This window comes from Scyliorhinus canicula, chromosome 19, assembly GCF_902713615.1.
Source record: "Scyliorhinus canicula chromosome 19, sScyCan1.1, whole genome shotgun sequence".
NCBI classification, from domain to species: Eukaryota; Metazoa; Chordata; class Chondrichthyes; order Carcharhiniformes; family Scyliorhinidae; genus Scyliorhinus; species Scyliorhinus canicula.
In genome coordinates this window covers 35,732,841-35,760,371 of record NC_052164.1, presented here as the reverse complement: position 1 = coordinate 35,760,371, position 27,531 = coordinate 35,732,841, and the positions used below count along the sequence as shown (strand labels likewise).

At 49.3% G+C, this 27,531-nt stretch overlaps 1 protein-coding gene across 3 annotated transcripts in view; it reads left to right on the top strand.

The window, feature by feature from the left end:
• Window positions 1-27,531, top strand: part of adam11 (ADAM metallopeptidase domain 11) — a 213,849-nt gene that overhangs the window by 171,376 nt on the left and 14,942 nt on the right. For all 3 annotated transcript variants that reach the window (XM_038779233.1, XM_038779232.1, XM_038779234.1), the window contains exons 18-24: window positions 112-192; window positions 11,516-11,566; window positions 14,833-14,896; window positions 16,741-16,840; window positions 18,751-18,870; window positions 21,220-21,388; window positions 25,742-25,859. In XM_038779233.1, coding sequence (XP_038635161.1) covers window positions 112-192; window positions 11,516-11,566; window positions 14,833-14,896; window positions 16,741-16,840; window positions 18,751-18,870; window positions 21,220-21,388; window positions 25,742-25,859 — 703 coding nt within the window. The remainder of the gene's footprint in view (window positions 1-111; window positions 193-11,515; window positions 11,567-14,832; window positions 14,897-16,740; window positions 16,841-18,750; window positions 18,871-21,219; window positions 21,389-25,741; window positions 25,860-27,531) is intronic.

The following is a 27,531-nucleotide window of genomic DNA, read 5'->3' as shown; positions in this document are numbered from 1 at the left end:
GGTCTGATTAGCATGAACAACAGTTCACCCACCCACAAGAGTGAATCCAAAGCCCAATATTGCTTGGTTTCTCTGTATGAAGTGAAGCCTCTACTCTGCCTTTTTTTCCAGCATGAACCACGGGGTGTGATTTGCAGGCAGGCAGTAAATGATTGCGATGTCGCAGAGACATGCACAGGGGATTCCAGCCAGGTAAGAATGTTTCCTGTTCGTTCATTACAACCGCATAATTGTTGAGCGATTCCATTCAATGTAAATTGTCTCGTGTTGTATGTAAGCCTTTTCAGGAAGCTACCTACCCTCCAAGTTTGTGTGTGGCACCAGCTCTGAAGCTTTAATTGAACACATGATTGTGACACAGTGGTAATTATAATGGACATGTGGCACAATGGTTAGCACTGCTGCCTCACAGCGCCAGGGATCTGGGTTCGATTCCAGCCTTGGGTGACTGTGTGGAGTTTGCACTTTCTCCCCGTGTCTCACACAATCTAAATTATGCCGATTAGGTGGAGTTATGCAGTGGGCGGAGTGGGCCTGGATGGGGTGCTTATTTGGAGGGTCGGTGCAGACTCAATGGGCGAATGGCTTCCTTCTGCAATGTAGGGTTACTATGGAATCTATGCATTCTTCCTTCTGCCAGGTAGTGTGAATATAACACAGTGAAATGTGGTGGAGATCTGGGAAATTGAATATTGTGAGTTTGATATCAGTTGTGTTACCTAGATTTCAACATGAACAGATGGGAGGCCTATACAGTCTGATCGTAACACATGTACCATTAACACAAGCATACCTTAGGGGTGGCATGTGGTGAAGTGGCTAGCACTGGGACTGCGGCGCTGAGGACCCGGGTTCGAATCCTGTCCCTGGGTCACTGTCCATGTGGAGTTTGCACATTCTCTCCATGCAGCTCTCATCATGAGTTTCACCCCGACAATCCAAAGATGTGCAGGTTAGGTCAATTGGCCACACTAAATTGCCCCTTAATTGGGAAAAAAAAATAATTGGATACTCTAAATTTAAAACAAAAACACAAGCATACCTCTGCCTGATTAATATCCAGAGTGAATGTTCTCCAACCTCGAAAATATACAAAGCAATTGCTAATATTCAATCCCTAGTCTATTAAAACTTACAAATGGCCTCTCCTGGAACAGCACAGCAGCTTGCAATGATACTGTGCTATTTACAGGTAAACCATACCAAATATAACACAGACTCGGGGGGGGGGGGACGACGACGACTATAAAGGGCGGGATTTGATGGCTGTTCATGATATTCCGTTCCCATGACAGCACACGGGTTTCCTGACGAGGAGGGGTACAGTCAACAGGAAATCCCGTTGACAACGGTGCAACCAGTCAACCCCACTGGTGGGCCGCCTCTACCGCCAAAAAACACCCAGCGGATTGGTCAGTAAATCATGCACACAAAGTAAGCCCTACAATAAGGGACCACACCCCGATATTTGACCCACCTTCCCTAAGTCTCCAGTCCCCGATATCCGATTCCTCCACCCACCGTCGCTTTCTGATTTCCACACCCCACCCCCAGAAGGTCGTCAAGACAGGCACGGAAGATATTTGGCGCAGGTAAGTGGGCACAGAATGGCAATCCATTGCTGCTTGCCACTCCGAGGAAGTTACGGCTATTGAAGATAGCATGGGAGAGTTCGGAGAAGTAACTGTAAGCTGTACTGAAAAGACAGATGCTGTGATGATTTTCAAAGGAGACAGGAGAGGGCCTCTTTGGAAAGGAAGAAAATGGAACCAAGGCTCTTCCATCAGTGATTGGATGGGAAAATATATAGAGGATGTGATACTCTCAAAACATTTTGTGGTGAATCACATTCCTAGTAATTCACACTGTGTTATATTGTATGTGTTGTGTCTCTGTAAGCTTGGTATTCGAGCAGTTGCGTGGCTCTGCCCATAGGGGGAGATCAGGAGTTGTACTGGGCTCCACTCTTGGCTCCGTCCATGGTTCCGCCCATGGCTCCTCTCACTAACTGGAAGTATAAAGATCTGCAGTTGTGAGCCTGCTGCCAGTTCATCTCATCGCAGGCAGACTCAGTTGTAAGACTATTAAAACCACTGTTCACTTCCAATCTCGTGTCTCGTGAATTGATGGTCACATCAATTTAATAGTCTTAGGAAACTTGAAGAAAACGACTATGGAATCAGCCCTCAAATCTGATCGACTAGAACTCGACCCGCAGGCTGCAGAGGCGAAATAAATCTTTCAACACTGGCTCAGATGTTTCAAGGCCTATCTGGCTGAATCAAGCACATCAGAAACTACAGAGGAGCAGAAACTCAGTCTACTGCACGCAAGGGTGAGCCACCGTATCTCTACTGAACTTAACAGTATTACCTCGTATACGAAGGCCCTAGCCATGCTAGATCGAATGTACGTGAGGCCCATCAACGAGGTCTGCGCGCGCCACATTTTACGACCCAGTGCCCCGCGGAGTCGTTGGATGAATTCCTGCGGGATTTTAAAGCTTTAGCTCGGGACTGTAATTACCAAGCTGTATCAGCTGAACAGCATCTGGAGCTCGCTGCCCGAGATGTGTACGTGGCTCAGGTCAAACTATATGCGTCAGCGGTTGCTTGAAAAAGGGGCCCAGAACTTGGAGGACACTGTAGAATTCCGTTCCGCAGCCTCACCTCATTCCCCGCGGACCAAGCGACCCTATCCTGGTCCCCCAACCAGCGACTGCCCCAGGCCTGCGCCGCGTGGCCACCCACCCATTACGCAGCCCGTGTGTGCCATTTTTGCTGAGAGCCCCAGCACCCACGGCTGCACTGCCCGGCCCGCAACGCGACCTGCAGCAGCTGCGGTCGCAAAGGACACTATGCCCGGGTGTGCCTAGCGAAGAAATCCCCCTCTCCAAACTCTCCCTTAGCCCAGAGAACTCGTTTCCAAAACTCACAGGCCCGCAGGCCCCGAAATGCTGCAGCCTGTACTCCGACTCCGCCCCCACCCGACACGTGCGACTCATGGGGGCCGCCCCGCCATCTTGGCAAACCCCCCTCCACGCGGCTGGCCACGTGTGATTCTTGGGGGCCGCCATCTTCCTCGCCGCCCGCCATGTGCGATCCACGGGGGCGGTCATCTTGGAATCCATCCTCTTCAAACTCGGAAACTCACCTCGAAGACTACGAACTCAGAGGGCAGTCATCATGGGGCCACTCTAGCACAGCTCATCGAGCCGCCGACTACCCGCAACTCAGCGCGGTCACGTTGGACCAGTCGCGTCCGAAACACCTCCGCAACTCTATGATGACCGTTAAAATCAACGGGTACAGGACACCGTGCCTCTTTGACTCCGGGAGCACCGAGAGCTTCGTACACCCAGATCTGGTAAAACGCTGTTCGCTCCCTATCTTCCCTGCACGGCAAACGATCTCCCTCGCTTCGGGCTCACACTCTGTTCACCTCCAAGGGCGCACCGCCGCGACCCTAACGATCCAGGGCACTAGCTATTCGAACTTCCAGCTATACGTACTCCCCAAACTCTGCGCCCCACTCCTACTGGGACTCGACTTCCAGTGCAACCTCAGAAGCCTCACACTCAGCTTTGGCTGGCCCTTGCCCCCACTCACTATCTGCAGCCTCGCTACGCTAAAAATCGACCCCCCCTCCACTCTTTGCCAATCTCACGCCGGACTGCAAACCCGTATCCACTCGCAGCAGGTGATACATCCTGCAGGGCTGGGTGTTTATCAGAACCGAGGTCCATAGGCTTCTACATGAGGGGATCATAGAGGCCAGTAATAGCCCCTGGAGAGCTCAGGTGGTGGTCGTCAAGACCAGGGAAAAATTCCGAATGGTAGTGGATTATAGCCAAACCATTAATCAGTTGACACTCCTCGATGCGTACCCCCTCCCCAGGATTGCAGACATGGTGAATCAGATCGCCCATTATAAAGTCTTCTCCACAGTGGATCTGAAGTCTGCATACCACCAGCTCCCAATCCGCCCGGAGGACCGCCACTACACGACGTTCGAGGCCAACGGCCGCCTCTTCCACTTCCTCCGGGTTCCCTTTGGCGTCACGAATGGGGTCTCGGTGTTCCATCGAGCAATGGACCGAATGGTGAACCAGTACAGGCTGCGGGCCACGTTTCCGTACTTGGACAACGTCACCATCTGCGGCCATGATCAGCAGGACTACGACGCTAACCTCCATCGATTTCTCCAGACTGCCCAGAAACTCAACCTCACGTACAACATGGAGAAATGCGTTTTCCGCACGACCAGGTTAGCCATCCTCGGCTATGTCGTGGAAAACGGAGTCCTGGGCCCCGACCCGGACCGTCTTACAACTCCCTCTCCCTCATTGTCCCAGGGCCCTCAAAAGGTGCCTGGGGTTTTTCTCATATTATGTCCAGTGGGTCCCTCAGTATGCGGACAAAGCCCACCCACTATTTAAGGCCACACTCTTTCCTCTATCAGATGAGGCTCGTCAGGCCTTCACCTGCATCAAGGAGGGCATCGCCAAAGCGGCCATGCGGGCGGTGGATGAATCCATCCCTTTCCAGGTAGACAGCAATGCCTCAGAGGTCGCTCTCGCAGCCACATTAAATCAGGCAGGGAGACCAGTCGCCTTTTTTCCCTGAACCCTCTCCACTTCGGAACTTCCACACTCCTCGGTCGAAAAGGAAGCACAAGCCATCGTGGAAGCGATACGTCACTGGAGGCACTACCTCGCAGGTAGGAGGTTCACCCTCATCACCGACCAAAGATCGGTTTCCTTTATGTTTTACAACTCACAAAGGGGCAAAATTAAAAACGATAAGATCCTATGGTGGAGGATCGAACTCTCCACCTGCAAGTACGATATCATGTACCGACCGGGGAAGCTCAACGAGCCCCCAGATGCCCTGTCCCGCGGCACGTGCGCCAGCGCGCAAGACGACCGCCTGAAAGCTATCCACAATGACCTCTGCCACCCGGGGGTCACCCGGCTCGCCCACTACGTCAAAGCCCGAAATCTGCCTTTCTACACCGAGGAGGTAAATGCCATCACCAGGGATTGCCCGATCTGTGCGGAGTGCAAACCGTACTTCTATAGACCAGGCAGGGCCCACCTGCTAAAGGCCTCCCGGCCCTTTGAACGCCTGAGCATCGATTTCAAAGGGCCACTCCCCTCGACCAATCGGAATGTGTACTTCCTAAATGTCATAGACGAGTTCTCCCGCTTCCCCTTTGCTATCCCGTGCCCCGATATGACCTCCCACACAGTCATTAGGGCCCTGCACAGCATCATCACCCTGTTTGGTTTCCCCAGCTATGTACACAGCGACAGGAGTTCGTCCTTTATGAGCAACGAGCTGCGTCGAGCACGTCGAGGGCATCGCCTCGAGCAGGACTACCAGCTACAACCCCAGGGGGAACGGGCAGGTGGAGAGGGAGAACGCGACGGTCTGGAAGACCGTCCTACTGACCCTCCGGTCCAGGAAGCTCCCGACCTCCCATTGGCAGTAGGGCCTCCCCAACGCGCTCCATGCTATTAGGTCCCTCCTATTTACTGCCACCAATCAGACCAATAACCATGAGCGGTTATTTGTTTTTTCCAGGGCACTACCACGGGGGGTTTGCTCCCAGCATGGTTGAAGACACCGGGCCTGGTTCTCCTCCGGAAGCACGTCCGGACCCACAAAACTGACCCACTCGTGGAGAGAGTGCTCCTACTCCACTCGAACCCCCAATACGCGTTCGTCGAATACCCTGACGGCCGTCAGGACACTGCTTTCCTCCGGGACCTGGCGCTTGCAGGATCCAACCCCATGCCTGCAGGTTCACTACCCGTGCTCCGCGCCCCCGCGCCTATGGGTTTCCGGCGCTCCCCGTCACCAGTCGAACCAGACGGGTACGAAGCTCGGACCGAATCACCCCCGGAGTCCGCCATGGTTCCCTCGCCGACCGCCACCACCCAGCCACCAGAAGAGGCTGCAACCCTGGTGCTTCGTAGATCGCAGAGAACGACTCAACCGCCGGACTGACTCAATGTGTAGACCCATCACCCCCGCTGGACTTGATTTTTTTTACAGGGGGTGAATGTGGTGAATCACATTCCTAGTAATTCACACTGTGTTATATTGTATGTGTTGTGTCTCTGTAAGCGCGGTATACGAGCAGTTGCGTGGCTCTGCCCATAGGGGGAGATCAGGAGTTGTACTGGGCTCCACCTTGGCTCCGCCCATGGTTCCGCGCATGGCTCCTCCCACTAACTGGAAGTATAAAGATCTGCAGTTGTGAGCCTGCTGCCAGTTCATCTCGTCGCAGGCAGGCTCAGTTGTAAGACTATTAAAACCACTGTTCACTTCCAATGTCGTGTCTCATGAATTGATGGTCACATCACATTTCAATGTTAATTTGTGGAAGGGTTTTTCAGGGAGATTTCCGCTGGCTCTGCCAGCGAGTTCCCCACCACTATTCAATGACATTTAGTCACTTTTTTGAGCCCTGGGGAGTTTCTCACTGGTTCAGCCCACATTTTATTTAGCACTGCGAGCTGAACACATAGATCAGGCCACCATTTTGAAAGGGTGCCCCAATCTCTAAGTGAGCTTTTGAGTCCCTCACACTCCCCCACAAAAGGGCAGTGTCACACACCCCCCCCCCCCCCCCCCCACATACATGGACACTATCCCATCACCCTCCAAGTGAGGACACTCTGCTATGTGGTTCCTGGGGGTCCCCCCTCTTCGGCCCCCCCAAGCCCCCTTACAACATCTCCTCCCTTCCAGGACGCCCACTCATCACCTCCTCAGACCTCTCAGAGGCCCCTACTTACCTGTCCTGCACTCTCCCACCCTTCAAACCCCCCGTTGGCAGTGCCACCCTTGCACTCAGACACCCTTGCTCTGGCACCCAGGTAGTGCTCCTGCTGGCTTGCCAGTGCTATACAGGAACCTTGGCAGTGCCAAGATGCCAGCTGGGCAGTGCCAAGGTGCCCGTGTTGCAGGGGGAGGGCCAAGGAGCTACCCTGCCCTTACCCTGACCATCCAGGCATCTCCGATTGCCCGGGAGACCCCCCACCCACCAGGAGCCGTTCCATCTGGTCCACGTTTGTGTGGACCAGCACTGATCGACGCCCGGCTGCAGCCTTCCTGGGAGGCTGAAGAATTGAGGGAGGACGATGGATCCCGCGTGAGTAGGTCGTAAGTAGGTTTACAGCCTACTTCTGGGAGTAGCATTTGTGGAGCGGAGTTCCGACTCTGATGCCTCACTTCGGAGAATCTCGTGAGGCGCAGAGCCTGTTGGGCGCTCACTGTAAGCCTCTCCCGGGATTTTCCAGCTGGGTTGTGCTCCCGCTTGAATGCAACGTGGCAGGAGAATCGCGGCCAAAAGGTCAGAATCAGAGAACAAAATGGCCTGGGAGAGGTACAAGACTGGAAGTGATTGTCAAGCTGGGATGGAACAAAGTCATAGATTTGAAGATGAATGTTTGAAATTCATATCAGGAGCAGGTCATCAGTATGTACTTAAGGCATTGTAGCACAGTGATTAGCACTGTTATTTCACAGCGCCAGGGTCCCAGCTTTGATTCCCAGCTTGGGTCACTGTCTGTTTGGAGTGCACATGTTCTCCCCGTGTCTGTGTGGGTTTCCCGGTGCTCCAGTTTCCTCCCACAAGTCCCGAAAGACGTGCTGTTCGGTAATTTGGACATTCTGAATTCTCCCTCTGTGTACCCAGTCAGCTGCCGGAATGTGGCGACTGGGGGCTTTTCACAGTAGCTTTATTGTAGTGTTAATGTAAGCCTACCTGTGACAATAAAGATTATTATTATTATTAGTTGCATAATGGGGATAACTACCTTTGTTATCTTCCGTACACACCCTTTGGAGGAAGATGAAAAAGTAATTTTGCATGAGGCACTTAATTTTAAAGCAGTATTGCTTGCTTACATATTCATCATCCACACATAGAATCATAAAATCCCTACAATGCAGAATAATAATAATAATAACCTTTTATTGTCACAAGCATGAAGTTACTGTGAAAAGCCCCCAGTCGCCACATTCCGGCGCCTGTTCGGGTAAGCTGAACGGAATTGAACCCGTGCTGCTGGCCTTGTTCTGCATCACAAACCAGCTGTCTAGCCTACTGAACTAAACCAGCCCAAGGAGGCCATTCGGCCCATCTAGTCTGCACCGACCTTCTGAAAGAGCGCTCAACCCAAGCCCACTCAACCACCCTATCCCAATAACCTAATCTGCACATCCCTGGACACTAAGGGCAATTTAGTATGGCCAATCCACCTGCCCTGCGCATCTTTGGATTGTGGGAGGAAACCGGAGCACCCGGAGGAAACCCACACAGGCACGGGGAGAATGTGCAAACTCCACACAAGACAGTCACACGAGGCCGGAATTGAATCCGGGTACCAGGTGCTGTAAAGCAGCAGTGCTAACCACTGTGCCACCTTGCCGCCCACATTCGAATACTTCAGAGATATTACAGTGTTCCATCCATTTTCTCTCCAGCGGAAACAAGTTCAGCATTGCAAACCTTTCATTATAACTTCCTCGGGATCGTTAGCAATATCTAAGAGACACCAGCTTGCATTGAATACTCTGCAGCAGTACTGTCATCTATATATTTAGCTCGATGGAAGAAATTCATGAGAATAATGTGCATGCAGATACGTAAAAGGGAGATTAAAGAAATCTTATCGAAAAGAAAACTGAGGATGCTGCAAATCTGAAATAGAAATAGAAAATGCTGGAATACACAGCAGGTCATGGTACCCATCCCTTTCTCAAAACCTATTACTTTTCTAACTTTTCCCAGAATGGGAACAGGCTTGAAATATTGGTCGGGATTCTCTGGATCCCGGCCACGTGTTTCTCGGCAGCGCACCGTTCGCTGGTGGAGGGATTCTACCTTCCTGCCGCTTGTCAATGGAATTTCCCATTGTAACCGCCCCAAGCTAAACCCTTTCACAGGGGCGCTCTGCCAGCGGGAAAAGCGAATCCCGATGACCGGAGAATTCCGGCCATTAACTCTGTTTCTCTTCACGGATGCTTGCCATCACTGGCTGAATATTTCCAGATTAAAGAACCTTTGTAATTGGTGCGGGTGATAAGAATTTACTGTGTAGAGTAGAGGTACCTTTCACCTACTGAATTAATACCTGTTCATTCTATGAGCAGAGTGGGAAGGAAGATTCCAAACCAGGTTACAAAGACACTGAAATCTTTTTTTCAATGTTTTTTATTGGATTTTGTGCAAGTTATAAATACAAGTATATACCTTGCAAAGCAAAACTCAGGCCCTAGGATATATAACCAGCCCGGGGGGGGGGGGGGGGGGGGGTCTTTCTCCCCTCTCTTCTATTCTCTCCTTTTTACATCTAACTAGGATGGGGGGGCACCTAGGTGGTGCCCCCTAATGCTTTCTACATTGTCTTGTCCAGTTGCCTCGGCATCGGCCATTGCTTGTTTCTCCTTCCTGTTTCTCTTTGCGTTCTCTCGTCGTGCTATGGTTTGGTTGCTGCCACTGTTGTCTTCCCCTGCGCTCTTCCCCACCCCCTGTTTTTGTTTATCCCTTCCACGTTCTGGCTTCCTTTTTTGTTCCCCCCCCCTCCCCTTCTTCACTGCTGCCTCCCATTCTTTCCTACCTGGGTTTTGCCACCTCACCTTAGAACATAGAACACTACAGCGCAGTACGGGCCCTTCGGCCCTCGATGTTGCGCCGACCTGTGAAACCATCTGAAGCCTATCTGACCTACACTATTCCATTTTCATCAATATGTCTATCCAGTGACCACTTAAATGCCCTTAAAGTTGGCGAGTCTACTACTGTTGCAGGCAGGGCGTTCCACACCCCTACTACTCTCTGAGTAAAGAAACTGCCTCTGACATCTGTCCTATATCTATCACCCCTCAATTTAAAGCTATGTCCCCTCGTGTTGGTCATCACCATCCGAGGAAAAAGACTCTCACTGTCCACCCTATCTAACCCTCTGACTATCTTATATGTCTCTATTAAGTCACCTCTCAGCCTTCTCCTCTCTAACGAAAACAACCTCAATTCCCTGAGCCTTTCCTCGTAAGACCTTCCCTCCATACCAGGCAACATCCTAGTAAATCTCCTCTGAACCCTTTCCAAAGCTTCCACATCCTTCCTATAATGTGGTGACCAGAACTGCACGCAGTACTCCAGGTGTGGCCGCACCAGAGTTATGTACAGCTGCAGCATGACCTTGTGGTTCCGAAACTCAATCCCCCTGCTTATAAAGGCTAGCACACCATATGCCTTCTTAACAGCCCTATTAACCTGGGTGGCAACTTTCAGGGATTTATGTACCTGGATGCCGAGATCTCTCTGTTCATCTACACTACCAAGAATCTTGCCATTAGCCCAGTACTCTGCATTCCTGTTACTCCTTCCAAAGTGAACCACCTCACACTTTTCCGCATTAAACTCCATCTGCCACCTCTCAGCCCAGCTCTGCAGCCTGTCCCTCTATATCCTATAACATCCTTCAGCACTATCCACAACTCCACCGACCTTCGTGTCATCTGCAAATTTACTAACACATCCTTCTACACCCTCTTCCAGGTCATTTATAAAAATGACAAACAGCAGTGGCCCCAAAACAGATCCTTGCGGTACACCACTAGTAACTGAACTCCAGGATGAACATTTGCCATCAACCACCACCCTCTGTCTTCTTTCAGCTAGCCAATTACTGATCCAAACCGCTAAATCACCTTGAATTCCATACTTCCTTATTTTCTGCAATAGCCTACCGTGGGGAACCTTATCAAACGCCTTACTGAAATCCATATACACCACATCAACAGCTTTACCCTGATCCACCTGTTTGGTCACCTTCTCAAAAAACTCAATAAGGTTTGTGAGACATGACCTACCCTTCACAAAACCGTGTTGAGTATCGCTAATCAACTTGTTCTTTTCAAGATGATTATAAACCCTATCTCTTATAACCTTTTCCAACATTTTACCCACAACCGAAGTAAGGCTCACAGGTCTATAATTACCAGGGTTGTCTCTACTCCCCTTCTTGAACAAGGGGACAACATTTGCCATCCTCCAGTCTTCCGGCACTATTCCTGTCGACAAAGACGACATAAAGATCAAGGACAAAGGCTCTGCAATCTCCTCCCTGGCTTCCCAGAGAATCCTAGGATAAATCCCATCTGGCCCAGGGGACTTATCTATTTTGACATTTTCTAAAATTGCTAACACCTCCTCCTTTTGAACCTCAATTCCATCTAGCCTGGTCGACTGAACCTGAGTGTTCTCCTCGACAACATTGTCTTTCTCCAGTGTAAACACTGACGAAAAATATCCATTTAATGCTTCCCCTATCTCCTCTGATTCCACACACAACTTTCCACCTTGCTCTCTCTCTCTCTCTACCCCCCCCCCCCCCCCTCCCGGCTACTGGCTATTTATTTATTTATGTGTTGCTAAAGACTCTGAAATATTGATAGCAATACAATATTTGATGTCATGCTTTATCTCTCTTTAGTGCCCTTGGAATGTCCATAAACTGGATGGCTACTATTGTGACAATGAACAGGTAATGTGCATTGCCTGCGCATCTTTGTTTTTTGGAGTAAGGGGAGTTGTTCCAATTTTCTTTATCTGAAGCCACTCACTGACTCCTGGTGGGGCAACCGAAGACCTCCATTCCCTTCAAATAACTATTCCTGATGTTTAGCTTTCTCTCTTTAAAAATCTATTTGTGTTGAAAAAAAAACCATATTTACTCAAAAATGTCGTTTGGGTTCTTGACCATATCTTATCCATCCTTTTTGCATGGATTTTCTGCCCACCCCTTTCCTCCCCTCTTCCAGGACATTGGATCTTTGCTGAACACAATTTTATCAGTGCCAGTCACCCTACGTGCCCCACACAAGTGGACATTGTTTTATGTATGGACCTAACTGACAAGCTGTTTGGCTCTAGAGCCGTCACATGTAATGCTTATGGGTAAATAAAAATCCTTTGAAACAAGACTTTGGGATGAATCTTATGCCACCCCCTCCTCCGCCGATGCTAAGGTGGGGAGGGAGGGGTTACATAAAATACAGAGGGTGGACATTATTCCCTTCCCTGACCTGGCCCCCATATCACAGTGGGTGGGCAAGTAGCCAGGCAGCCCACCCACCTTTAGGCTTATTGAAACCTGAAGTGGCTAATTCCTCCTCTGCAACAATAAGATATGCAGCTGGGGAAAGAGGAAGGAAGGCAGCTTTGATAGCATGGGCTGCTGTAAGGTAGAAGCGGAGTGCCTCCTTTGGTAGGGTCTGTGCCCATCAGAGACACCACCCCCACCTCCCATGATGATAGGCCCAACCTATGTACTTCCCCATTGGCCTCCAGAAGCCCAAACCTCCCAACCCCCTCACGTCTTTCCCCTGACAACATTACTGGAGTCAGTCGCTAATCCCTGCCAGCCCAAAATGCCCAAGCGTGCTTTCAAGTCCAGGAGACACTGTCTCCCTTCCCGGCAACTGCCTGTAGTCCCAGCAATGGCCACTACTGTCTTCTGGTGCTCAAGGATGGGGCTTCCTGTCCCCAAGGGGCAGAGGACCCACTGTCAAGTAATTAAGACCACCCCCTGCGTATTATCACTATGGGGCAACCTAATTTCTGGTCAGCACAGTGTCGATAGACCTTTTCATGCAAGAGGTGCAGAGAATTCCCCCCGCCACCCCAACTCCAGTAAAATTCACCCCTATATTTTAGAAGTGAGAACAAATTATCCCTGCAGTCTTCTGGGATCCAAATGTCAGGCCCAAATGGGGGGTAGAAGCCTGCACTGTGTGGGAAACAGTCACTCGCAAATGATTTTATCTGAATTTGCCAGAGGGCAACCTTGCCAAAGGAAACCGGATGGGTGGATGGGTGGGCGGGCTCTCAAAGCTGCAGAGCCCATAGGAGAGCCTCCAGTTTGGAAGCAGCAGCAAGATGCCTCAGCAGGTGCTTAAGTGGGGACACCTCAAAATGGAGGGGCCCTCTCTCCAACTTTCTAAAATTTTAAATAAACAATAGATCCAGCAGCCGGGGACCATTGTTGGGTGGGACTCCCTTCACAGGGTGACGTCATACATGCAGGGTGGGATCTCTAAGCCTACCTGGCCTGCTGTTTGATGTTGTGTGTGCCTGCATACCATTGTAATGTAAAGGTGCAGAGCAAGGGTTAAAGTAAGACTAGAGAATAGCACCACACACGGAATGATGTATAGAGTCACATGGTAAGGGACTCCGAGAACATGCCAGAGGCAGCCTGCACGGAGACAGCAGACCATGTGCAATAATATCTGGGATCTGTATATAGTTACAAATTAACACTAAATAGGTTGTGTTTAAACATTCAAGACTCAAGGTCTCATAGGATGGTACGGTGGTTAGCACTGCTGCCTCACAGCGCCAGGGATCTAGGTTCAATTCCGGCCTTGGATGAGTGTCTATGAGTTTGCACGTTCTCCCAGTGTCTTCGTGAGTTTCCTCCAGGTGCTCGGTTTCCTCCTACAGTCCAAAGATGTGCAGGTTAGGTGGATTGGCTATGCTAAATTTCCCCTTAGTGTCCAAAGATTGGGTGGGGTTGCAGGGATAGGGTGGGGAAGTGGGCCTAGTCTTTCGAAGGGGCGGTGCAGATTCGATGGGCCAAATGGTCTCCTTCTGCACTATAGGGATTCTATGATTCGATTATATTCTTTTCTTCTATTCTATATATGAGACTCCATAGCCGAGCTCATAATGCAACGTGATGCTCAACGGAGGCACTATAATTCAACAAACCCCAAGCCCTGATTTGCCATGGGGTGACCTCTTCAAGGATGGTGTACCATCTCCCACTGCCTGCAGGAATCTGGAAGGCGAGTTTGTGGTCGGAGGGTCCTGCCACCTCTCCATCCCACCACCCTTCAGAAAATGGCCTGAGGGCAAGATGGAGACAGGGACTGGCACGTTGGTTGGCATTGCTATTTTCAATGCTGGTCTGCCTCCATGCCTGCACAGTGGGGCCATGGCATCCTTATTGATGCTTGTTTTGGATGGATGATTTTAAGAAACATACATTCAGAGCAGTTCGATCCAAATGATATTTAGGCAGTCATGCACCATATTCAATTGATGTCGTCGTCATGTGACACGCTCCTTGATTGTAATTGGTGCAAAACTCTGGTGTTGGTGTCAATTACATACAAACGTACACATTAGGAGCAGGAGGAGGTCACTCGGCCTCTCGAGCCTTCTCTGCCATTCAATAAGATCGTGGCTGATCTGATTTTAATTCAACTCTGCATTCCTTTTTTAAAATAAATTTAGAGTACCCAGTTATTTTATCCAATTAAGGGGCAATTTAGCATGGCCAATCCACCTAGACCGCACATCTTTTGGGTTGTGGGGGTGAAACCCACGCAGACATGGGGAGAATGTGCAAACTCCATACAGACAGTGACCCAGGGCCGGGATTCGAACCCGGGTCCTCAGCGCCGTAGGCAGCAGTGCTAACCACTGTGCCACCTTGCTGCCCCCAACTCTGCGTTCCTGCCCAACCCCAATAACCATTCACCGCCAATTTCAAAATGCCTGGGTCAGAAAATAAAATCAGGTTACTGTCATGCATCTGTCTGGCACTGCGTTTACACAGACCTGGAGCCCTCCTGACTGGCCTGCAAACTAGTCTGAATGGTCATCTCTAGGATTCCACCTGGGCTCATTCACTGTAACTCCTGTCGGTAACATTAAATCGGAGGTTTCCTCCTTCAGTAGCTAGAGCTATCCTACATTTCTGCTTTATTGTGTTGCGTTAGAGTTTTGTGTTTCTATTTTCAGGGTCGTTGCTATGGGGGAAGGTGCCAAACCAGAGACAGACAGTGCAATTACATCTGGGGTCATGGTAAGTGAGCACGTTTACTTCTGATAATTGTAAGGATGAGACACAATCAGTGACTGATGGGATCTTCTTTTCATATTGAACTCAGTGGTCGGGAATTTCTCGTTCCCCCCCCCCGCCATGGCGTGTTTTGCGGAGGCGGCGTGCTATTGGTTGGTGGCGGGATCTTCTGTTCCGGCCGCTGAAAACAGGTTTCCCCATTGTTCGCATCCTTCGCCATTGAGGGCCGCTGATGGCAGGAATGGTCAGAGAATTTGGGCCAATAGAAGTGAGTGGACGTGATTCTCTGAACCTGAGGCTAAGTGTTGACGCCTCCGTAAACGCCGTCACGTTTCTCGACGGCGTCAACGTGGCCTCAGGAGCAGCAATTCTGACCCCCTACAGGGGGCCAGCACGGCACTGGAACGACCCACACCGCTCCACCTGCCAATCCCCAGCGTCAGATGGGCGTTGCGGGTCTGGGCATGTGCAGTGACTCCCTTCTCCGCTCTGGCCCCGACAACATGGCATCGAGCTACAGGGGCCGGCGCGGAACAAACGAGGTCCCAAGCACGAGAGACCAGCCCGACGACCGTTAAGCCCCGATCGCCGGCCAGGCCACAGCGGAGACCCCCCCCCCCCCCCCCCGGTTTGGATCACCCCCCACCAGGCCTCCCCCAAATGCATCCATGCCGAGGTCCTGCTGGGTAAGAGCAGGTGTGAATGGCGCTGGTGTGACTCGGCTTTTTTAGCTTGGCCCATCCGGGGCCACGAATCGCCGGGGGGGGGGCCCGTAGAGCGGCCCCCAACCAGCGCCGCGCCAGCGACGATTCTCTGCTCTCTGAAGAATCGGCAGACCTACGTCAGGGCAGTGTGGCGCGATTCGCGCCGGTCCTGGCGATTCTCCGGACCGGCCTTGGGATGAGAGAATCCTGCCCAATATATTCATAAAAGTATCAGAAAATTGGTAATTAATAATTGATTTCATAATTTAACAGCAATAATAGGAATATTAACAGCCATACTTGAAACATTTCTTTTTTGTTTTGATTTTTATTGTTTAGAATATTTGAGTGTTTCTTGTTAACAATCACAGAAGGTAGCACCTAAAGTGTTAATTCAACAAATCCCTACAGTGCAGAAGGAGGCAATTCGGCCTATCGAGCCTGCACGACCGTCTGAACGAGCACCCTAGCTAGGCCCACTACCCCGCCCTATTACCATAACCCCACCTAACCTGCACACTTTGGACATAAGGGCAATTTTAGCATGGCCAATCCATCTAACCTGCATTTCTTCGGACTGTGGGAGGAAACCCACGCAGACACGGGAAGAAAGTGCAAACTCTACAGTCACTCAAGGCCAGAATTGAACCCGGCTCCCTTGCGCTGTCAGGCAGCAGTGCTAACCACTGCGTCACCATGCCACCCACAAGAAAGTAGGAGGAATTTACATTTCAACTGATCAAGAAACACCTCCCTTGCTGGGTGACATTTTCTCCAAACAGACCCCCATGCAGTGTGGTGGGTCAGGGACATGTTTGCAATTGATGTGGATTAGATAATGGTTCCTGTTTCCTGACCAATGACAGAGGGCAGGGCTTAATGTCACCCCCAAAGGAAAGATTTGTAGTCAGAGGGACCCTAGCAGCGGGCAGAATGGCTGAACTATGCACTGATTCCTAAGCCTTCAGTGACCACAAGAACGGAAAGGAGAGCCGGGAGGGCTGGTCCCTCCGAATTCCTGACTATGTTGGAAAATCTATCCTAGCAAGGTTTTCTGTAAAGTATTGGCACAATAGAGCTAGAGAAATAACCTTGAAGTCGAAAATAGAAAACTCCCTGAAAGCAAAATGTTTGCTTTTCAAGATTCTGCTGATCGATTCTGCTATGAAAAGTTGAATATTGAAGGAACAGAGAAAGGAAACTGTGGCAAAGGTGGCCAAAACTGGCTTCAGTGCAGTAAACAGTAAGTAGCTAATTATTCAGCCAATCTCAGTGACATGCAGCAGCGTTTAATGAGCTAGTTTTGCTTTTCGGTTTTCTTCAGTTTGTGTTTTCCTTTCTCTTTCACGCACTTCTTTATGCATCCAGAAGACGAGAAGGTTAACAGATCCAACCAATTTCACCCTCGTCTCCAATCCGTTGGCTGATTCCGTTCGAACATATTTCTCCTGCAGCTCCTGGGAGTAGCAATAAAAAGGGTCCTGTGGCCAACTGAGAAACATCTATCAAAGAAAGTAGCACCAAACCCTCATGACTGACCAACCAAATCCCAGGTGGTCCGCGAACCATTAATTCTCAACCAGAATGAATGGATCTATCTTCTTGCATGCTGTGAGTGCCTTGTTTTTTCCGGAAGGCCATCTATTGCCTTCAAGAAGGACTGTAAGGAATTGGTTTTCACGCTTTCCTTTGGAATCTTGCTCCACACGTCAGTTGTCCCCAAGGAAATGTAAAACCTCTAATATGCGACCTTATGTCCAAAGTCCTCAGCTTATACAGGTGCTCCCTTGTTCTACCCTTCTCCATCACCACAGAGGCAGGCTTTCTGAATGCATTTAAAAATTACGTGCAGCATCCCTGGCTCGCTGTGTACTTCCCTGTTATCCGTACCTTCTAATAATCTGAAATATGTGGGTCAGATTGCATCCTAATCAGATGCTAAAAGTTCCAAATATTACCAGTGTACTGCAGCTCACAAGAACGTATCCTTTTTCGATCTTCCTCTTCTCTCCTGATGACACTTCCTTTGTTGAATTGCAAAAGTACTCACCCTTAATGTTCAAGTATACGGTCCAAATCATGCTGCAAAATTACCAATGCACAAATTAGCCAGCAGGTTCAAGCAAAGAAGACATATTCCGTTAGCTGTGAATTGCCGTAACATCGCTGCCCAACAAAGAACAAGTCTTTGCTTTGCACAAATGGTGGTTTGTCTATTATCATTAAGAAATGCTGTATCTACACATGGAGCTCACTGCCCATTGTCAGAGAGCATACTTAAAACACAAGTACCCTTTTAGTGACATGATAATTGTTAAAGCAGTGATAATAAACCTCTCTGACTCAGAAAGAGAACAATTTAATCTCTTAAATCCCAAAGCTGTATGCTTACTGTTGGAGATTTTAAAACGCCAAATTAGAATTTTAAAAATAATTATTTTCCAATTTTTCCGTTATTCTCATTCTTAATCCAATCTTTCGTGTCTTCTCTTTATTTCTCTTTCTGATTTGACTGTGATTCACCCAACTTCTCAATTGTTTCTCAGCTCCTTTGTCAAGTCTTCAATGCTATTGGTTAAGGAAGACCACGGTTAGGCCTGTCCTTCACCGAGGTCACAGACCACCTGTTGCATTTGCCATCATGTCATGTCGTTATCAGCTCACACTTCCAGAGCAAAAATGTTGAGCTGAAAATTGCAGTAAGAAAATCTACCCAATGCGCACACCGTGAGATCTCTCACTCTGGCAAGATTTGAACCAGTGAGTGTCAGGTGTTGAACTTCAAAAACCCTGACAACCGAATTCAACATCTTTCCATCAAGGGTTTAATGCCCGTTGATCAAACCACCTTGGCAGGCCTCTGGTTCAAAATGACACAATTTGTTGTGGGCTGTAACTCAGGCTGCTATGCTGCATTCAATCTTTATTTTGCTTTTACATTTCAAAACTAATTGTTTACGGTAAGTGCCATTTGGCTGATCTGGGCTCGAGATGTTTTCCTTTGTTACATGGCTGTGTAGCAAACTTACAACTCTACGGTGATTTAGGATTACACATGTGTGCATGTGTTGTCAATGGCTGAAAGCACTGCTTTGAGTGTTAATGTGGCTTATTTTTAACAGTTGGTAACAGAATTCTCCCTGTTTTATGTAGGGATGTTCTTTGTGGTTATCTTTTTTGTTCCAATATAACTCAGCCTCCAAGACGTGGGGACCTGAATGGAGACATTACCAGCATGGTATTATACCATCAGAACAAATACACGGATTGCAGGTAACAATCCAATTCTCCAGATTTCAGTGGCAAGTACATTGATCCAGTAATGATGTTGAACGTGAAACTACATTATTTGAAGATACAGTAACTGAGCAAGGTCCATGATGTTTGATTTTCCATGACCCAATTGGAATATAGTTCCAAAAGCTCTTCTCAAAGAATGTCACAGAATCATTATTACTAGTGTGCCGCAGTGAGCCAGATGTACTGCCTGTGATATTATTATAAACTGTGAATCACACTGGGTACTGTGGCACATAGAGTTGTCATTCTGTTTGCAGGTTGTTACAAATAAAACCTGCTCTAAGGGGAGAAAAATAATGCCTAAAAATTTTAGATTAGATTGTCTGTACTCCTGATGTTATGGTCATATGGAATACCTTTTATTTTTTTTAAATGTTTTTATAAATACATCAAACACAACCAAAACCAAAAAAAGAACAAACAGGAAATCTTATAACAAATATATAACCAACAGCCCCTTGCCCCACCCTCCCTGCTGTTACCCTCCATCCACTCCGCTTCCTTTTTTAACCCCAAAGACCCCACCCCCAGCTGACTTAACTATCCTGGAAGAAATCGATAAACGGTTTCCATCTCTGGGCAAACCCCTCCACATACTCTCTCAAGGCGATCTTGATTTTTTCCAATCTGAGGACTTCTGTGAGTTCGCTCACTCACACCCCCAGGCTCGGAGGCTCAGAGTCCCTCCATCCCAACAAGATCCATCTCCAGGCTACCAAAGAAGCAAAGGCCAAAACATTGGCCTCTCTCACCCCCTGGACTCCCGGGTCTTCCGACACTCCAAAAATTGCCACTTCTGGACTTGGGACCACCTTCACCCTCAGCACCTGAGACATCAGGAGCGGGATTCTCTGACCCCCCGCCAGGTCAGAGAATCCCCTTGGGGGGGGGGGCAGCGCAAATCCCGCCCTGCCGCCCCTACGCCGGCTGCCATCTTCTCCAGAGCCGTTTTTCAGGCAGGGGCGGGATTCACGCCACGTCGCTCGGGGGCTATTGGCAGTATCGGCAATTCTCCGGGACCCGATGGGCCGAGTGGCCATCCGTTTTTGGCTAGTCCCTGCGGCGTGAATCACTCAACTCACGTACCGGCAGGACTTGGCAGGTAAGTCGGCCGGGGCGCGAGGGGGGATCCGACCCCGGCGGGGGGGGGTTACCCCACAGTGGCCTGGCCCGATCAAGGCCCATCGATCTCCGGGCAAGCCTGTTCCATGGGGGCACTTATTCCTTCCGCGCTGGCCCCTGTAGGGCACTGCCATGGCTGGCGCGGTGAAGAGAACCCACCGCGCATGCACCAAAATACGCCAGCTGGTCTGCACATGCGTGGAACCACGCCGGCGGTTCCACGCATGCGCAAACTCACGCCGTCCCTTCGGCACCGGCTGGAGCGGCGTCAACCCCGCCGCCGTCCACTTAACCTCCGAAAGTGTGGAGAATTCCGCACTTTTGAGGGCTGTTGACGCCGGAGTGGTTGGTGCCGGTTCTCCCGATGGCGTGGGGACTTAGTCCCCAGAAGGGAGAATTCCGGCCCAGAGCAGTGAACACCCACCAGAATACTTCCAGCTTTGGACAGGCCCAAAGCATTTAGCCCCCCCTGCACCGCCCACACCTATCCTCCACCCCCTAAAACCCTGCTCATTCTGGCCACCGTCATATGCACCCAGTGGACTACTTTAAATTGACTGAGGCTCAGCCTAGCGCACAAAGAGAATGCATTCATCCTCCTCAGAGCCTCCGCCCATAACCCAGCCAAGGAATACCTTTTCTAAAGAAATAACAACTTGATGAATTGTTGCGGTGCTTCTCGTCAATGATGCACACTGATATTACTGTGCATCAGCGATGGAGGGAGTGATTGTTTAAAGTGATGTACAGGATATAGTAAGCTATTTCGTTGTCACCTTTCTTGAGTGTTGTTGACGCTGCACTAATCCAGGCAAGTGGAGAGTATTCTATCGCTCAGGTGGTGGAGACCTTTGGGAAGTCAGGAGTGGGTAAAGAAGTTTCTAGTTCTGATCACTCTCCACGTGTCCCTGCGTGAAATGCTGATGTGGACAGCAGTAGGCTTAGCTATGATGCTTTTTGTGGCTGAATAGCCTGCTGACATGCCGTGCCTGCAATCATACATTGAAAGTTGAACATTTTATGAGGAGCTTATCTTGAGTCCATATCATCAAACCCCAGGCCTTCAGGGGGAAATGTAGCAAGGATGTTTTATAAGAGTACATTTTGTGCACTGCAATCAGAAAGGGTTTAAAGTAGCATTGTGCAGTGTTGATCAAATTCAGTATTGGCAGGACTAAAGTGCAATTGTGATGTTCTCAGGGGAGGCCATGTTCTGCTGGATGATGGTACTAGTCTTGGTTATGTAGAAGACGGCACTTCCTGTGGACCCAACATGATGTGTCTTGATCACAAATGCCTACCAATACAAGCCTTCAACCTGAGCTCCTGCCCACAGAGTGCAAGTGGAGAAGTCTGCTTTAATCATGGGGTGAGTTCATTGGAATATCAAGCAATGCGGAATGTGTACACTCTGCCGGATGTTGCTTGTTTGTAGAATACAGAAACCTCTGCAAGTCACAGATAGACTATATCTGGAGATGTGCACAAATTGGCCAACATAGTCAACATAAATTCTGACAGCAGACCTGCCTTCAGAGGAGAAAATATTGCACCCTTTGTTCATGTTACACACACATATAAAACTGACAAGCAGGAAAAGACCAGCTGAACTATTAAGCCTGCCCTACATCACGATGGCTGGAACGTCATGGCGATACATAACTCTTGTCTGGACCTGGAAAATGTAATCATTTTGCTTCCAGTCTCCCCACCCCTCTCTCACCACATAATCCATCTCCGACACTTCCCTTCCCTTCCTTGATCCATCGGATGGAATTTAGGGGGCCCGTTAGCCGCAGGCGCAAATTCTGTTATGGCCACTAAATGTCACAAGTGGGCCATAACAGGATTTGCGCCAACGAGATCTCTTTTCAGGGTGACATAATCAGGTTCACACCCTTTCCATGAATTTTAATACATTTAAATATTCTTAAACGTCTTTGTGCCGTAACATCCGCCCGCGTTGGATCCTCCCCCTGGCAGTGTGACATTGTGCTGGCGTGAATCACTATTGGTTTTCAAAACTGGGAACCAGCCATGATGACCACGCCGGGGGTGCGAAGGTGAGGATAGCCCCGAGGTGGTGAGGGACATGGCTGGGCATTGCCCTGGCACTGCCAGGAGCAGGTCCACTGGGGAGCCCCATTGGAGGGGAGGGGGTTCCCCCTTATGTGTGAGGGAGGGGTGGGGACGATGGTTGCTGTGGGGCATGGTGCATGCATTGGAGGGGTGGGGGGTTTCCACCTTGTGTGTGAGGAAGGGGTGGGGACGATGGTTGCTATGGGGGATGGTGCATGCATTCGACAGTGGGGGGGTGAAGACTGTGGAGGAGCATGGGGGCGATCTCAGTGGCGGGGAGAGATGGGCAGTGCCGGTGGGAGGGGCAGACGTGCCCCAATTCCAGGGGGGGGGGGTGAATTCCCAATGCTTGCATGCTATGGGGGGGGGGGGGTTTGGTTGCCGTTGTCCTGCACTTCTGCCCTCATCCCTTCCCCTCCCTCCCAGACTATTATAGGATCCCTCTTGTCCTCACTTTTCACCCATCAGCCTCCGCAATCAAAGGATGATTCCCCAGCTATTTCCACCAACTGCAGCATGAAGCTATCGTGAATCTTCCCCTAATCCCCCTTGCCAGCATTCCGTAGGGACCACTCCCTCCATGATACCTTGGCCCATTCGTCCATCACCCCCAACCCTTCATGCCCTTCCCACGGGACATTCCCTTTGAATCACAGAAGGGGAAACACCTGCTGCTTTACCTCTTCCCTTCTCACTGTTCAAGGCCCCAAACACTCCTTTCAGGTGAGGCAGCGATTTGCCTGCATCTCCCTCAATTTGGTCCACTGTATTCGCTGCTCCCAATGCAGTCTCCTCTACATTGGAGAGACTGAACACAAACTGGGTGACCACTTTGCAGAACACCTTCGCTCCATCTGTAAGCATGACCCCAACCACCATGTCACTTTCCATTTCAACGCAGCACCTTGCTCTCATGCGCACATGCCCATCCTCGGCCTGTTGCAGTACTCCAGTGAAGTCCAACGGAAACATGTGGGAGCAACACTTCATCTTCTGATTACGCATGTTACAACCTTCTGTTCTCAGCATTGAGTTCAGGTACTTTAGGCTGTGAACTTTATCCTCCATTTTGACTCTTTTTTTTGTGTCAACGCAACCCATCCCCTCCCCATAGGGCCACCTGTCACTTATTCTTTAGTTTTGCTTTCACTGAGCTCTGATCTTTGCTCTATATTAACATATTCTGCTACCTTAACTTCATGCCACTATCAGCACCACCTTCAATCTTTAATGCTGCCATTAACATTCCCTTTGTCTTGTGCCCATGACACCTTTGTCAATCTCCCACCTATCCCTGACCTTCTATTCTGCCCCACCCCTCTCTAACTATATAATCCATCACATTTCAATCCCTCCAGCTTTGAAGAAGAATCATATGGACTCAAAATATTAACTGTGTTTCTTTCTCTACAGATGCTGCCCGACCTGCTGAGTTTATCCAGCATTTTCTGTTTTTATTTTGACTACGCACTTTCTCCTCGCTCCCTTCTGCCCCTCTTCCTCCCTGTAGCCACATAATCTTTGAGGACAGACACCAGGGGCGGAATTCTCCGACCCCCCCGCCGGGTCGGAGAATCGCCGGGGGTCGGCGTGAATCGCACCCCCGCCGTCCTCCAAATTCTCCGGCCCCCCAAAAATCAGTCCGGTGTGAATCACACCACCCGCCTCGGAGAATGGCGGGGACCGGCGGGACTCAATGAGCCCCGGAGCTGCTCGAATTCTCCGGCCCGTGATGGGCCGAAGTCCCGCCCATTTTTTGCCAGTCCCGCCGGCGTAAATTGGAATAGGTCCCTTACCGGGGGGACCTGGCGGCGCGGTCAGCCTCTGGGGTTCTTGAGGGGGATCTGTCCCTGGGAGGTGCCCTCACAGTGGCCCGGCCCGCGATCGGGGCCCACCGATCCGCGGGCGGGCCTGTACCGTGGGGGCACTCTATTGTTCTGCACCGGCGGCTGTAGCAGTCCGCCATTACCCGTGTGGAAACGAAGCCCTCTGCGCAGCGCGGGGGTGACACCAGCACACGCTGGCGCCCCCGCGCGATTGCAACTCGTGCCGGCCGGCGGAGGCTCTTTGGCGCCGGTTGGTGTGGCGCCAAGCCCCTTTCCCACCGGCCAGCGGGGCACAAACCACTCCGTGGTGGGCCTAGCCGCTGAAGGCGTGGAGGATTCCGCATTTTGGGGCGGCCCAACGCCGGAGTGGTTAACGCCATTCCGTCCCGCTGGAGTTGCCCGCCCCGCCGATTACGGCAGGATCCCGCCCCAGTAGTTTTTCATGAGTTTATGCTCTCGGAATCTTAATTTGGAAATACATGAGACAATGCACCATGTCCAAATGATGATGCCATGTAATTTAAAAGCAAAATGTGCTTCATTGTGCAAGAGACTCGCAGAAGTTCTTTCTTTGTGCAGAGTAAATTTACACCAACACTTAGTCCACCGACCTCTGTGGGGAGAAAAGTGCTTCCTAATTTCACTCCTGAAAAGCGTTGCCAACTTGTGAATAAATGTATTCCTGGAGGTTTCATCTTACGCTCCAGACATTGGTTGGCCAACACATCCATTCTTGTGACGCACTGCCAATTGAAAAGCAGAAAGACTCAATTGTCCCAGTTGGCTGTTGTTTGACTGTCAGCCTTTATTTTTTCTTTTTCAACCTTCTTATATCCAGTGAAGAGAAATGTTCAAAAAAAATTACAAGTAAAATAATTAATTCGACATCCAAAGATCTTTCTTCAGGGTTGCACTTTCCCTCACTTCAATTCCTGGAGTCTCCAGGTCAACTCTGGAGGGTTGACAACTCTACACCTCAGCTCTAATTTGAAAATGATGAACCCAAGCACTGAAGCATCCTTCCCTTTGTAATCCATTTTAGCCACCCTCCTCATCCTACCTGACTTCTGTTGGGAATGAGGGCGGCAGCTTCACATTTTTTTAAAATTCAGTTGGTCGTTGCTGGTTGGGCTATTATTGCCCCTCTGTCACTTGCTTCAAGACTCAACTACATTGCTGTGGGTCACATGTAAGGACGGCAGATTTCCTTCCCTAAAGGACATTAGTGAACCAGATGGTTTCATGGTCATCGTTTATTAAAATATCACCATCAGCCATTGTGGGATTTAAACCCAGGTCCTCAGTGCATTACCCTGAGTCTCTGTATTACTAGTCCAGAGAAAATACCACTACACCACCGTCTCCCCTTGGCATGCCACTAGGATAAACGAAGCCTAAATAAACCAAAAATGGTCTGAATTTCGACGTCAGCTAATCCAAGTTACTCCCCACAATAAGTCTTTAAAATGTCGGCAAAATTTTTAATACATCAAATTGCTGCACCGGTTAGCTGTAATGTACTGAGAAATTCAATACTCTTTAGTGCATGTTTCGGGTGAAGAAAAAGACAAATTTTATTTGTACTTTTAAATCTCGGGTTCATAGTCACCTGCATTCACCCTGTTGATTAAAAACCAGCTCTGACTGATGACAAAAGTGATTAAAAGTATGTATATTTCAGACGGAAAGTTAACAAGCCATCTGCAGGCAGGATTAGTTGGTCTTTACCTTGGGTTGCAAACTGTTGAAGGGGCAAAGTTGTTTCTTGAATGGAATGGATTGGCCATTTTACTGCACTTTTTGTCTTTTACTCTCAGGTCTGCAGCAATGAAGTGAAATGTATCTGTGTCCGTGACTGGACAGGGAAGGACTGCAGCGTCTTTGATCCATATCCTGAACCAACCCCGGCAGGGAGTACAGATGGACAGTACAAGGGTTTGTCTGCATCCCCAATATTTCTCAAAGTTGATAGAATATCCATCCATTAATTAAAGCAGGTTGTGGAAAAAACCCGCATGTAATTGTGTTTGTGGAAAGTAGAAGCAATTCTTCTTCCCGTTATGAAATGTTTTGGATAGGTTGTTGCAGCAGCTGGATGAGTAGACATCATTGGCAATGGAATCTTTCAGTTTGGGTCATAATGCCGCTAGCGTGGTACAAGAACATTAATAGACTTCTGAAAACTAATTTTTCAAGAAAGGGAACTAACTAGAAACGCAATCATCTTTGACAAAACGTGGGGCAGCACGGTGGCACAGTGGTTAGCATTGCTGCCTACGGCACTGAGGACCCAGGTTCAAATCCCGGCCCTGGGTCACTGTCCGTGTGGAGTTTGCGCATTCTCCCCGTGTCTGCATGGGTTTCACCCCCACAACCCAAAGATGTGCAGGATAGGTGGATTGGCCATGTTAAATTGCCCCTTAATTGGAAAAAATAATTTAAGTACTCTAAAAAAAATTTTAAATCTCTGACAAAAAGAAAAGTGCTTCATTGTGAGGTCCGCACAGGTTTGGTAACTTGAACCGAGCTAACCTTGTCCTCACTGAAGTGGTTTGTTCATGTTCTAGTGTCTGGACAACTCTTCATGGATAACCAGTGCATAAGGCATTGCATTGATAGATTCAGTGAGACGAAGGTTTGAATCGTGCGCTGCCACAGTAAACACAGCTGACTTAAAAACAAGAAACCAAAGACTTAATTTGGCTCAGTGGAAGATTCAGACAGCAAACCAACATGTATGACCTCATCTTCCAATGGATCATTAGGAGCTACAATAGCTTCTTCCTCATTATCTTCTACAGGAAAGAGCCACGCCAGGTCCAAAAGGTCTTCTTGGAGATGACCACCGTCTGTCACAGTGCCTCTGTACCTGCATTCTCTGACCTAGCTTTGTAAAGACTGAGAGATCCAGGACTCCAGTGGATGGTGTCTCTTTGATGGAAATTAACTCATTGCTGCACGAACAAACCTTCTCAGCAGTTGTAGGTGGAAATCCACTGGTTCTGCATAAAACTTTGGAGATTCTTCCATGATAGGCATCGAGTTGTCGAAATGCAGATCCGTCATCAGATTTTTCTAGAATACCCTGTGATATGCCAACAATAGGGGCTGTTTAGCACAGGGCTGAATCGCTGGCTTTGAAAGCAGGCCAGCAGCACGGTTCGATTCCCGTAACAGCCTCCCCGAACAGGCGCCGGAATGTGGCGACTAGGGGCTTTTCACAGTAACTTCATTTGAAGCCTACTCGTGACAATAAGCAATTTTCATTTTTTCGTTTTTCAACATCTCCACTCAATAAGGATCTGCGTTGATTTAGAACAACATTGCGAGAATCAATATTCTTTTGCCTCTTGTAATGAATAGGAACAATTGTCCTGCCTGTTATTGGAAGGTTCCTGTCCCCTGGACCTTGCAGCATGCAATGGCTGAAGAGGTATTGGCTGAACCAGTCCAGGTGATCAGCTTGTACACTAACACCAGCTCCGGGTCCACTTTAAAGTAACTCTCGAAGCCTTTAACTTGCACTGTAACTGACCAATAGTCCTGATTAAGACCATTTACTTCCTCTGAAAACTGTAATTTTGTCTCCGCCATTAATTCCCAATTT